The 11,608-nt window shown below is 40.8% G+C and overlaps 1 protein-coding gene across 1 annotated transcript; it reads left to right on the top strand.

Annotated features, from left to right (window-relative positions):
* Positions 1-380: 380 nt before the first annotated feature.
* Positions 381-11,281, top strand: fgfr4 (fibroblast growth factor receptor 4). Its single transcript, XM_051093452.1, has 20 exons — positions 381-1,067; positions 2,009-2,190; positions 3,853-4,034; positions 4,122-4,260; positions 4,489-4,752; positions 4,846-4,935; positions 5,022-5,188; positions 5,269-5,392; positions 6,084-6,274; positions 6,374-6,512; positions 6,603-6,796; positions 6,901-7,046; positions 7,133-7,254; positions 7,338-7,448; positions 7,537-7,727; positions 8,386-8,508; positions 8,812-8,882; positions 9,080-9,217; positions 9,300-9,405; positions 9,487-11,281. Exons 2-20 carry the CDS (start codon positions 2,100-2,102, stop codon positions 9,661-9,663), a joined length of 2,766 nt encoding a protein of 921 aa, XP_050949409.1. The 5' UTR covers positions 381-1,067; positions 2,009-2,099; the 3' UTR covers positions 9,664-11,281.
* Positions 11,282-11,608: the final 327 nt, after the last annotated feature.

Here is an 11,608-nt window from a genome sequence, read left to right on the forward strand (position 1 = left end):
TAATTGTTTATTTTTCACACACATGGGTCAGTACTATTTAATAATTTTTATATATATATATATATATATATATATATATATATAAGTACCTGTCCAGAGATTTTTTGTAAGTCTCATTAAAATTATTTTTGAATGTTGCTATTATATATAGCCTATATATTTTAATGTATAACGCTTTTTTCAACACATTTTTGATGTATGAAACCAACAAGGATCTATCTATCTATCTATCTATCTATCTATCTATCTAATATAAAATAAATAGTATATATTCCTAGGGTCTGCCTCTTGGGATTTGTTTTTTGAGGGTGGGGGATTTAACACCCCCCTTCCCCCTCTCTCCCTCTGGTTTTAGTCCATTGTTGTGAACCTTCCCCTCAGAGTGCTGTTGTCTCCCACTGCCAGTGAGACGCTTGCTCTGCTCCAGAGTGTAAGCAGTGAGTTGCCAGATAGAGAGACTCATCGGCTCTTCAGTTTTAAACTCACCTAGGGTGCGTGGAGCAAATCATTCTACAGGAACCCAAGCGAGAGAGAGAGGGAGCTGAACCCCACTCCACTGTCATTACGCGCAAATCACATTATTCATGTGAAAAAAAAGACAGAGGGAAGCTGCAATGTGTTTGGTATTGGATGCTTTTCTTAACACAGTCTAAGGCAGGAGTTTTTTTTTTACTACATTTTGAGAGGAAAAGGAGACACGGTCTAAATACTTCGAGTTGTTCATTTCTGTGGATATATATAGCGGTTTTTGGACTCGGGAGCGCTCACGAGCAAAGCGCGAGTCACGGAGAAGCTCATCAAAGGAAAGCAGCACTGGACTTTGAATCTGAAGATCAGTAGTCTTCTCTTGTACTATCGGCCTGTTGGTTTTATTTTTGATGGATTTAACAGCGTAACTCAGACTTTTCCAAAAGTTGCTTATTGGATTTCCAAGGATAAATAATTCTGAAACGGCGAGGAAAAAAGGACACATGAGTGTCTCGAGGGCCACCAAGATCCGAGGGCACTAAGAACTGCTGGTACCTTGTCGAACCTATACGGGCCGGGCAAAGGGCACACGAAAATAGGTAAAATGTTTATTTGCATATGGTAAAACTGAGTAAGAAAATTATTTATATTGATGTTTATTAAATAATCAGCTGCTTCAGATAAATTAAACCGTAAATTAAGTATTTCTGAGGGACTTGCAGTGATTAGATTCTAAATTAAATACTGTTTAGTTTGAACTTCTCTTGCGCTTAATTTCTGCGCATTTGACGAATTCAATATGAAAACACCACCATAAAATTTTATTCGTGAAATATAAAATCTTATTGATTAATCTAGTTTCCGTTCGTAATTATGTTTATATTTTTGTCTCTGTTTCGGTTTAGGTTTAGTTGCGCTTAGAATGACTTTCATTAACTATGCCAAGTGGTTTCACACTTGTAAATGGATTTATTTAGCTTAACCAAACTCTCACTTCAGTGTGAAATTCTCGTATGTTTTGAGAACACATGTGTCTCCTCGTACCCGGAGAGCTTGACGTTTGGTCTTATTTATCTCTCATGCTGAGCAAAAGAAGTATTTTAGAAACACATTTGGAGTAAGTAAATAAATTGTAATCTCAAATTGTCTCTAACATATCATAAATGTTTAGACGTTCTAGAGTACTTTAAATTAATATCTCTGTTGTATGTTTGGACGATTAGTTGTTGCAGTCGTAGATGTTCCGGATCCAATTCATGTGTTTATATAGAAACGACCCATTAAAAGCACGTTGTACAGGTCCCATTCATAAACAACTGTCCTTAACTGCTGCGCATTCGTACCTGAGGGTTATTCATGTCCAGGAGGGACGTAGACAATGTCCAACAATGATGTAGTTGTACAATAGGACATTCATTTTCAAATGTGGTTTTGTGGGCAGGGTTGGGATGTGCAATGCATTATGCATTTATGTCATTTTAAAGGTTCACCTTTCACAATAGCTTCTGTGAATTGTAAATCAGCTCTGTTTTTCTCTCAGGTTTGTGACTACACAGAGGTTGCCAATGCCTGGAGTCAGCATTTGAAGCTGACCAGCTGTCTCCCACACTTACAAACATTACCTCAGCAAGATGTTGAGCATCTTCAAGGTTTTCATTACCATCTGCTTAACGGAACTGGTGTTTTCGAGAAGCATAACATCAGGGGAAGTCCGGGCAAAAGGTATGGATTTAAACATACACTTTTTCTTTTGAAATCTCTCAAATCCATAATGCATCCATAATCTGATCCTCTGTAATGAATGGTTTGAATATATGATGCATATTCAATATATAATAAATAGAGCTGAGCTGATCGTGAAGAATTTAAGTCCAGGGGAAGTTGGAGAGGATGTAATCGTTTAGAGAGTAAAACAATCCCAGTATTTCCTTGAGCCATAAACAGTGCTACCTGATCCTGCCAAAGCCCCGAGGCTCGGAAGTGTAAATCTGTCTGGCCCAGTGCCAGTAACAGGGGATTGTGGGATGCTAGGAGGGGTGGGAAAGATGGGTCTCCTATTTAATTGTACAAACACTGTGTTGTCTAGATTATGTACCTGCCAGGAAGGTATCTGATTATTCTTAAGACTTTCACATAGCTGGTTTCCAGAGTTTTTTGTGTGATAAAGCCTCATGCATACAAATCAGAGGATTGTTTTAAATCACAGTATTAGCCATAAGCTTTATGTGGCATTTTGTGTTGGGCTGTTGATATGCTTAGCCTGAGTGCAGTGCTCTGAGTTGTAAAGAATGAAGGGAACAGATGCAGACCTTTGTGAAGACTGGGGCAAAGTGTTCGTTAAAAGCATCTTTCTCTGAACACTTGTGAGCTACATACAGTGCTAGGAAGGTGATAAAGGTTGGAAAACCCTGTGGTGCAGCCCAACAATGCCCCACTAAGTTCCTGCCAGGAGAAATTAAAGTCATTTGACAACTGTAAGACTTTAATTGGCAGAGCCACCCAGATAAGTGAGAAATGCAGAGCTAACAGAACAAGAAGAGGCAGAAATGAACTTGTTTAGGGGGCAGTACAAATATGAGCATTTCAAAGTAATAATTTGATTTATCTGCAGCTAAGTAATAAAAATACCTAATTTTCAGTTCAGAAATAACACTGGAGTATTTTGTGGATTCTAGAAGTTGTAATAAACATTTTAGTACACAACATTTAAAAAAAAAGAATGGTAGTTTTCTGATCATTAGCATTTTACAACATTTCAGGATTGCAAATCACTTTCTTATGATACCGTTAAACCTAAATATGTGTATTGCGTGGATTTGAAAACACAAATAATGATATATGTCCCTACAAAATATGTCCTTAAGATACAAATTACAATGTAAAGTTCTCTATTTGAGCCATTCAGCCTATTTTTGGTGCATGCAAGTGTTTGTGTGTTTTGTTTAGCTTGTCCTTTATTTTCCTGCTGACCATTCACACCCTCTTCAGGGTCAGATACCGGCCAGGCCCTAGTTTTATTCATTGAAGTTCATTAGTGTATTGGTGGAAGAATGTTATGCTTCAGTGCTGGAGGTGACATTGCTTGGTTAGGGGGCGTTCTTCACTCAAAAGCTCAAAATCACATTCACCTCCGGGCCACACGGAACACTGCTGTGAAGTCAAAGTTAGGTCATTCTCAGCTGAGAACTTTGTTTCTGTTCTCTCTTTTGTTTGTAGCTTTGTTTGCCTGATTTGCTCCAAAACAGTGGTGATCTCTGTGAGAAAGGCTCTAGTTAGCAATTAGTGAGAAGTTATGTTAATTAGATGTGTTTATTAAATGTGGTTTATACTACAGACTGATTACAGTAGTAGTTAGTCAAAACCTCCTTTTGTTCGTTCCGCCAGATATCCGAGTTTCTCGACCGATTCTTATTCCTGGATTTCCTGAGAATGCTACTGTGTTGGTTGGAGGACATGTGAAGCTGGTGTGTAAACTCCACCAGCCGGCCTCAACACGTCTCCAGTGGTTCAAGAAGGACAGCAATCGCCTAGGGCCTGATGGATCACCACTTCTTACAGCGCTTACGGTGAGAAAGTGATTTAAAGATCCTCTATTATGCATATTTTCTGTCTTCAGGAAAGAGGGAGTAATGTTACATTTGTTTCCCCCACAGCCTCTTCTTGAGAACCTCTCCAAAGTCAACATTCTTCCTTTAGTGAATGTCACTGTGGAAGATGCTGGGGAGTATGTATGCAAGGCAGATAACTCGGTTGGTCAGGCTTCTCACTTTGCCTGGGTGGAAGTCTTATCAGGTAAGCCATACCATTTGATACTATCTAACCTTCTAATCATCAGGCAAGATCTTTCTTCATTCTCTGACAGGTTAGCCAATGGCGTTTTATTGCCATAAAAACCAGTTTATGAGTACTTAGAAGGACAAAGCTGACCACTAGAGTTGAAATATTACATCTAAGCAGTAAACATCAGCTCAGTGTGATAATATTGCCACTAGTAACTTTATTTTTCATGTTTTTTCCTAGAAATTTCTGAGGAGCCGACTGAGGAAACATCAGAGCATCTACTCCTAGAGCTTGGAGATGTACTAAAACTCCGTTGTGATACAAACCGTCCAGGAACTGTCCAGTGGTTCAAGAGCGGTGTACGGATGCAACACAATGCACGTATCCAGATTAGAGCAGCAGTGATGGAGATTGCTGATGTCACCTATGAAGATTCAGGAATGTATGTGTGTATGCTACGTGGCACCAAAGAAGCTCTACGCAATTTTACTATCACAGTGACAGGTAGGATCTGCAACATGGTGACCTTTAAGCAGATTTGTAGTCTTCATTTTAAATGCTCAGGTAATAACCTGAATGCTTACTGCTTCTTTGCAGATGCTGTAGGATCAGGAGATGACGATGAGGACAATGGTCTTGATGATGCTGGTCCTGAGACCGAAAATGACCAGGTCTACATCTCCAGAGGTTAGTGATCTTTGTAACTACAAATTCAGTTGCATTTCAGCATTAGAGTGTTTGCTTGAACTGTAGCATTGGTTTGTACATTTTAGCACCATATTGGACGCACACTCAAAGGATGGAGAAGAAGCTCTACGCAGTTCCAGCTGGAAACACTGTCAAATTTCGCTGCCCTGCCACAGGGAGCCCTCTTCCCACCATTCGCTGGCTAAAGAATGGCAGAGAATTCAGAGGAGAGCACCGGATCGGAGGCATCAAGGTGGGAGATTGTTATTTTTGAAGACTTAGTTAAATACGAAGTATCACTACATGCTAACATGTTACCTTTTGTGTTCGTAGCTACGACATCAGCACTGGAGCCTGGTCATGGAAAGCGTGGTTCCCTCAGACCGTGGGAACTACAGTTGTGTGGTGGAGAACAAATATGGGTCCATCGCTCACACCTACCTCTTGGACGTGTTGGGTAAGAGGGCTTCTGCTTGCCTGTTCTAGTCAGCCGCCTGGCTCCACGAGAAGCCATCGCATGCTTAACAAATGTCAGAGGCAATAAGCATCAAATCAGCGAGATCCCGTACCAGCAGCTCAGTGGCGTCACATAGCGAGACAGGCACCAAATGCACCTCAGAGAGAGCCACAGGGCACACTGCTACACCACAGGCACCAGGGTTCACTCGAGGCTGTACATGTCTATACAGATATTTAAGATCCGCACTGGAAGAGGGCAATAAATATCATCACAGCAGGAGAATGTGAGGTGGGGGCTGGCATTGGTCTGTATGGTACGTGCCTGGAAGCGCTGTGGGTTTAGGCGTCCAGACCAATTTTCTACCTGACCTGTGATAGACCTGTTTGTTAAGAGTCCAGCGTGGGGTCAACTGCTGTGTCCTAGCAGACAAGGGGAAAGAACAGGGAATAAAGAGCCCATCGACTTCAAAGCAACCCAATACATGGGCCTAGCTCTAAAAATCCCTTAATGGAACTAATTAGTGATCGGCTTTGGATGTGCCGCTAGACTATCCCTGTGCCTTATCTTTCTTCAAATGCTCTTGAACTTTCATGGCAATTTTTTTTTGTTGAGAACATTTGATAGAACTGTTAAGTATCTTTCAGATATAGTGTAGAAAAGTACTGAGCCTTCCCATTTCTTCTTTCAGAACGCTCCCCACACAGACCCATCCTTCAAGCTGGTTTACCCAAGAACACTACAGCTGTGGTGGGTGGAGATGCCCAGTTCCTGTGTAAAGTCTACAGTGATGCACAGCCTCACATCCAGTGGCTAAAGCACATCGAGATGAACGGCAGCCGTTATGGGCCTGATGGCATTCCTTACGTGAAGATTGTGAAGGTATTTAGCAAGTCTTCCATTCTACTTTTCTAGAGGTAAAACAGATCAGTGTGGAGTGAACAAGCATTACAATGTGGATTGTTTCTTCCAACTTCTCAGACAGGAAGCTTGAACATGTCTGAAGTTGAAGTCTTGTATCTTACCAATATCACAATGGAGGATGCAGGAGAGTATACCTGCTTGGCGGGAAACTCTATTGGTTTCTCTCATCAGTCTGCCTGGCTTACGGTCTTATCAGGTAGGTTTGTATAGACACATCAATGACACAAATCATAAAAATTGCTTGAGACTCAGAGGTACAAGAAATGAAACTTTGTCAATTCCACAGAGGAGGATGTGGCCAAGGAGATGGACCTTATGGAGGCCAAGTACACTGACATCATTATCTATGCCTCTGGTTTCCTGGCACTGGTGATGGCCATTGTTATAGTAGTCCTCTGCCGTATGCAGGTTCATCCCAGTCGGGAGCCTTTTGATACTCTCCCAGTGCAGAAACTCTCCAAATTTCCTCTACGCAGACAGGTAAGATGACACTTCTGAACAAACCTCATGATAATTTCCTAAGAACATGGTATTCAACAGAGCATTCTGGATTCTAATCCTGTATGTTTTGGACCCTATCACAGTATTCAGTGGAGTCTAATTCCTCTGGAAAATCAAGTGCGTCACTGATGAGGGTGGCTCGTCTTTCCTCCAGTTGTTCCCCAATGCTGGCTGGAGTTATGGAGTTTGAGCTGCCTTACGACCCTGACTGGGAGTTTCCAAGAGAGAAGTAAGCAGTACCAGCAACCATAGCTGTAAAAGGTTTCCTTTTATATGATGGTGAACTAAATACTTATTTGAATTCTTTTGTGCCAGTTTGACTTTAGGTAAACCACTTGGAGAGGGCTGCTTTGGTCAAGTGGTGAGAGCAGAGGCTTATGGGATAAACAAAGAGAATCAAGATCATGTGACAACTGTAGCCGTTAAAATGCTCAAAGGTACGTTTGTACTTGCAGGCATTGTATTAAAGTGTTGAGCTTTTTTGAATTGCAGACTAAAAGATTTTTTGGTCATTTTTCAGACGATGCAACCGACAAAGACCTGGCAGACCTCATCTCTGAGATGGAGCTAATGAAGGTGATGGACAAGCACAAGAACATCATAAATCTTCTTGGTGTTTGCACACAGGATGGTAAGTTAAACACTGTGGTCATCTCATGGTTGTACAAACTATGTTTGGACATTTGACTTCATTTCATTGATTTATTTTTGTGGTTCAGGTCCTCTGTATGTGCTGGTTGAATATGCATCCAAGGGTAGCCTACGGGAATATCTCAGAGCACGTCGACCTCCTGGCATGGACTACACCTTTGATGTGACCAAGGTTCCTGAAGAACAGCTCACCTTTAAAGACCTAGTTTCCTGTGCCTACCAAGTCGCAAGAGGCATGGAGTACCTGGCCTCCAAAAGAGTAAGTTGCCCTCACGGGGCTCAATTAGCTTTGGTTTGAAAACAGCCCCCCCACATCTTATCAACACATCCCTTAGTCTGACACGTGATGCCAAGCATTCCTTAGTGGAGTGGTGGTGTGTCATGTTTACCGCTGTGTCCATCCTGTCTCTGTGGGCTTTGTCCTTTTTAGCACTGCCATAAATCTGTTAGCAAGCAGGCGCTCGGACCCGCCTGTGCACTGGATCATATTACTAGCTTTTTGTGGCCTGCTAAGAATGCAGTCGCCTGAAACCCCTCCATTAAGGGCCACAAACCAGGGGCCATTTTCGTCCTCTTTTTCAATCCTCAAATACCACTACTATTTAAAATGAAAACCAAAATAAACTTAATGACATGCATTTACATCAGAAACCAACTCTGTGTTGTTTTTCTGTGAAGTCCAAGTCTATTTAAAGTTGTTTAAACTTTTGCAAATGTTGCCCGCTATATGTTGATTTAGACAGCAGTCCTCATATAGAAAGTAGTTTGTCATTTCTGTTGAGGTTTCATCTGGTTTGCGGAAACAAAACCCTAGCCTCACTGTGAACATGTTTATCTACTTACCAGAAGCAGAAAAGCTATGCCAAAAGATTGTTTGGGTCATTTCAACTAAATCGAAATCTCTTTTTTCTCAACAGTGCATTCACAGAGACTTAGCAGCGAGGAATGTTCTTGTGACAGAGGACAATGTGATGAAAATCGCAGATTTTGGTTTGGCAAGAGGAGTCCATCAGATTGATTACTACAAAAAAACCACTAATGTAAGTAACAATTCTATTCTTTCTTAGAACTTTAGCTAGATGTTTTTTAAAGACATCCCATATGTAAGCAAGACTGTATGACCCTATTTGTGCCATTATAAAGCTTTAATGCTTTTAAAGACAGATGTGTAATGTGTCCATGCTGATTGGCAGGCAACCTAATAGAAGATAATTAGGGAAAGGGGGGTGGGGATTAGCGAAGGAGCGGGCAGTCATATTTTTGCTGATCAAAAAGAAATGCTTTGGCTCGGCCTGTGTGGCAACTAACTGTCCCACTCACAGACCTGTTGTTTCCAATTTCAGGGACGTCTGCCAGTGAAATGGATGGCACCAGAAGCCTTGTTTGACAGAGTCTACACACACCAGAGCGACGTGTAAGTCTGGCTAATCATTATAGCTATGCCAAAGAATCAGCTGAGCAGGGATCCCCCGACTGGAATGTCGGCCCGTTTAGATTAACCACAATGCACCAGTACAGTTTAATCCTGATGACTAAAATATATGTCCTAATGACTAAAAATGTTCTCAACAAGAAGATTAAATTGACATTTTTGGTCTCTTGCTTCCTCAGTTGGTCTTTCGGAGTTTTGATGTGGGAGATTTTCACATTGGGAGGATCACCATACCCTGGGATACCAGTAGAAGAACTTTTTAAGCTGCTGAAGGAAGGTCATCGAATGGACAAACCTTCCAACTGCACCCATGAACTGTAAGCATCAATCTGCTCTCCCAAAATTATGTTTAATATCAGTCTTCAAGGTTATGTACTTATACTCGAACTGCTTTTATAGCTACATGAAGATGAGAGAGTGCTGGCATGCAGTACCAACACAAAGACCGACATTCAAACAGCTTGTGGAAGAGCTTGACAGAGTGCTGGTGTCCATTTCAGATGAGGTAAACACCACTTTGAGTTGCACAAGATATTGTTTTATACCCAAGCATCTAAACCATTTGTTTTTCTTTTTACAATTTCAGTACCTGGACCTATCCACCCCGTTTGAACAGTATTCCCCATCTTGTGAGGACACTTCCAGCTCTTGCTCATCAGACAATGATTCAGTGTTTACCCATGATGCTATGTCAACTGACCCATGCCTCATCGGCTACCACGACGTGCGCTCTCGGATGGACCTGAAGACGACAATGCGATAGTCCTTTTTGGCCGAGGACGCGAGCTTGTGGACATCAGATGTTGCTATGGAAACACTTGTATGAAAATCAGTACAAGGATTTTCGCCTTTGTTGCTCTGCCTAAGAACATTATAACAATGCTTGGCACTATGAAACGTGGTGATTGGTAGTTTTCCCAGAGAAACAGGATGAGTCTGGTCATGAGCTTTTTTTTTGTTTAAAGTTTTTATCCAATGGGTGCTGCTTATTGAATGGGAGCAGCATACAGGAGCATTTTCAAACCAGATTTTGTTTTTTTTAAAAAAAAGAGAACATTTATTTTGATATAAAAAGCAGATAGCATTGATAAATATAAATATCTCTCTATATAAAATTATTCTACATTTTCTTATTTAAAGAACTGTCTTAAATCTCAGGATCTTGCATGTTAAAAATTGCTGTAGTGGCAGCAAAGTGCCTGATTTTTGATTTCCTGTGAATATCTTAAAATATTTTATGTACATATCATTTACAGAAGACAATTACATTTTATAAATTATTCTAAATGCTATAAAGTGAAGGTGTTACTTAGGTGAAGAAATTATGTAAATCTGTTCCGAAGCTATCCCTGAATGATTTTTCATTTCATCAACACATGTACAATAGCTATTGTTCGCTGCTCGTACCATTGTACACTGTCAAGGCTGAACCTCTGAGCACTCAACTTCCTGTTGTTCTGTTCATTTCATGCCTCACCGTTTGGTAAGCATGGTTTATCGTGGTCTTCTCCCTGACCATTCATCCCATTCAAACTGAGACATTGCGGGGACCAGCAACGCTTCCATTGTCAGTACTGTACAGAAGAAAAGGACTCGACTGAATGTGAAATGCCTTGATATTGATTGATTTCAAATGGTGAATCCTCCATTGTTTGGCTGTAACCTTTTAACCACCCCAGTTTGTTTGCGGGGTCCAGGCATAGGCCTAAGTGGACAATGGTCTCATGCAGCTGTAATGTGTGTGACTGCTGGCTAGGGTGATTGGGGGGCTGTCTAAGGCCTGTGTGCAAATGAGAAAGCCCCTTATTATGCTAATGGCTCCAGCTGCCCATCTTTATCCTGCACTATCTTTTAATATACAAATGCTAATGCTGGCCTTTCTAAACAAACTCAGCAATGTCCTTCAGGGAATGCAAAGCCTCATCCCACAAGCTGATAAGAAGCCAATGGCTTTTTTCAAGTTAATTTACTCTGTACTTTGCATTCTCAGCCAGGGACGCTCCTACAGATCCCTTTGGGTACATTCTGGGACAACTGGTACGCATACTTGTTCGGAGTTGATTTCCCCGATGTGAGCAAAACTGTTCAATTCGATTTATCACCAGAGCTCAGTCTTCTTTTCAGGCAGCTACAGTGATGTATGACCTCTAAACAAGAAACAAACTCTTAAGCAGTGCATGACACCTCCGGAATTGTAAGAGAACATTCTTTATGTACGAAAAACCAAGAATTATAGACCACATGACATTCCATTTGTGTATTCCTCATTGTAACAATCAAACAATGTTATTATAAATTTCCCCTCAAGAGAGTTATTTTAGAAATATTTAATTTATTTGTTTATTGTTTGTTTTATATTAAATAAAGTATAATTTAAAATACTGGCCCATATTGTTTCTGTGAACATGGACAAATGGTTTCAGATCAAATGTTTATTTTTATTTAACAAGGTCATTATTTGTTCAATGGCTCAATCATCAGATCAACACACTCTTTTGTGAAATTATAAATTGTATTTTGTCTGCTTTAGTCAAGCAGATTGACTTACTGATCACACTTCAGTGTCACCCTCTGAATGTCTAGACGCATGTCTAATGCATCACTGACTTATCTCTCATGTGTAACAAACCATTATGAGACAAGCGGGACAACTATCACTACAGTCCAAATGTGTCTGTCTCTCCATGGAGATAATCTCAGCCAGCTGG

This window comes from Labeo rohita, chromosome 21 (assembly GCF_022985175.1).
Source record: "Labeo rohita strain BAU-BD-2019 chromosome 21, IGBB_LRoh.1.0, whole genome shotgun sequence".
Classification (NCBI taxonomy): domain Eukaryota; kingdom Metazoa; phylum Chordata; class Actinopteri; order Cypriniformes; family Cyprinidae; genus Labeo; species Labeo rohita.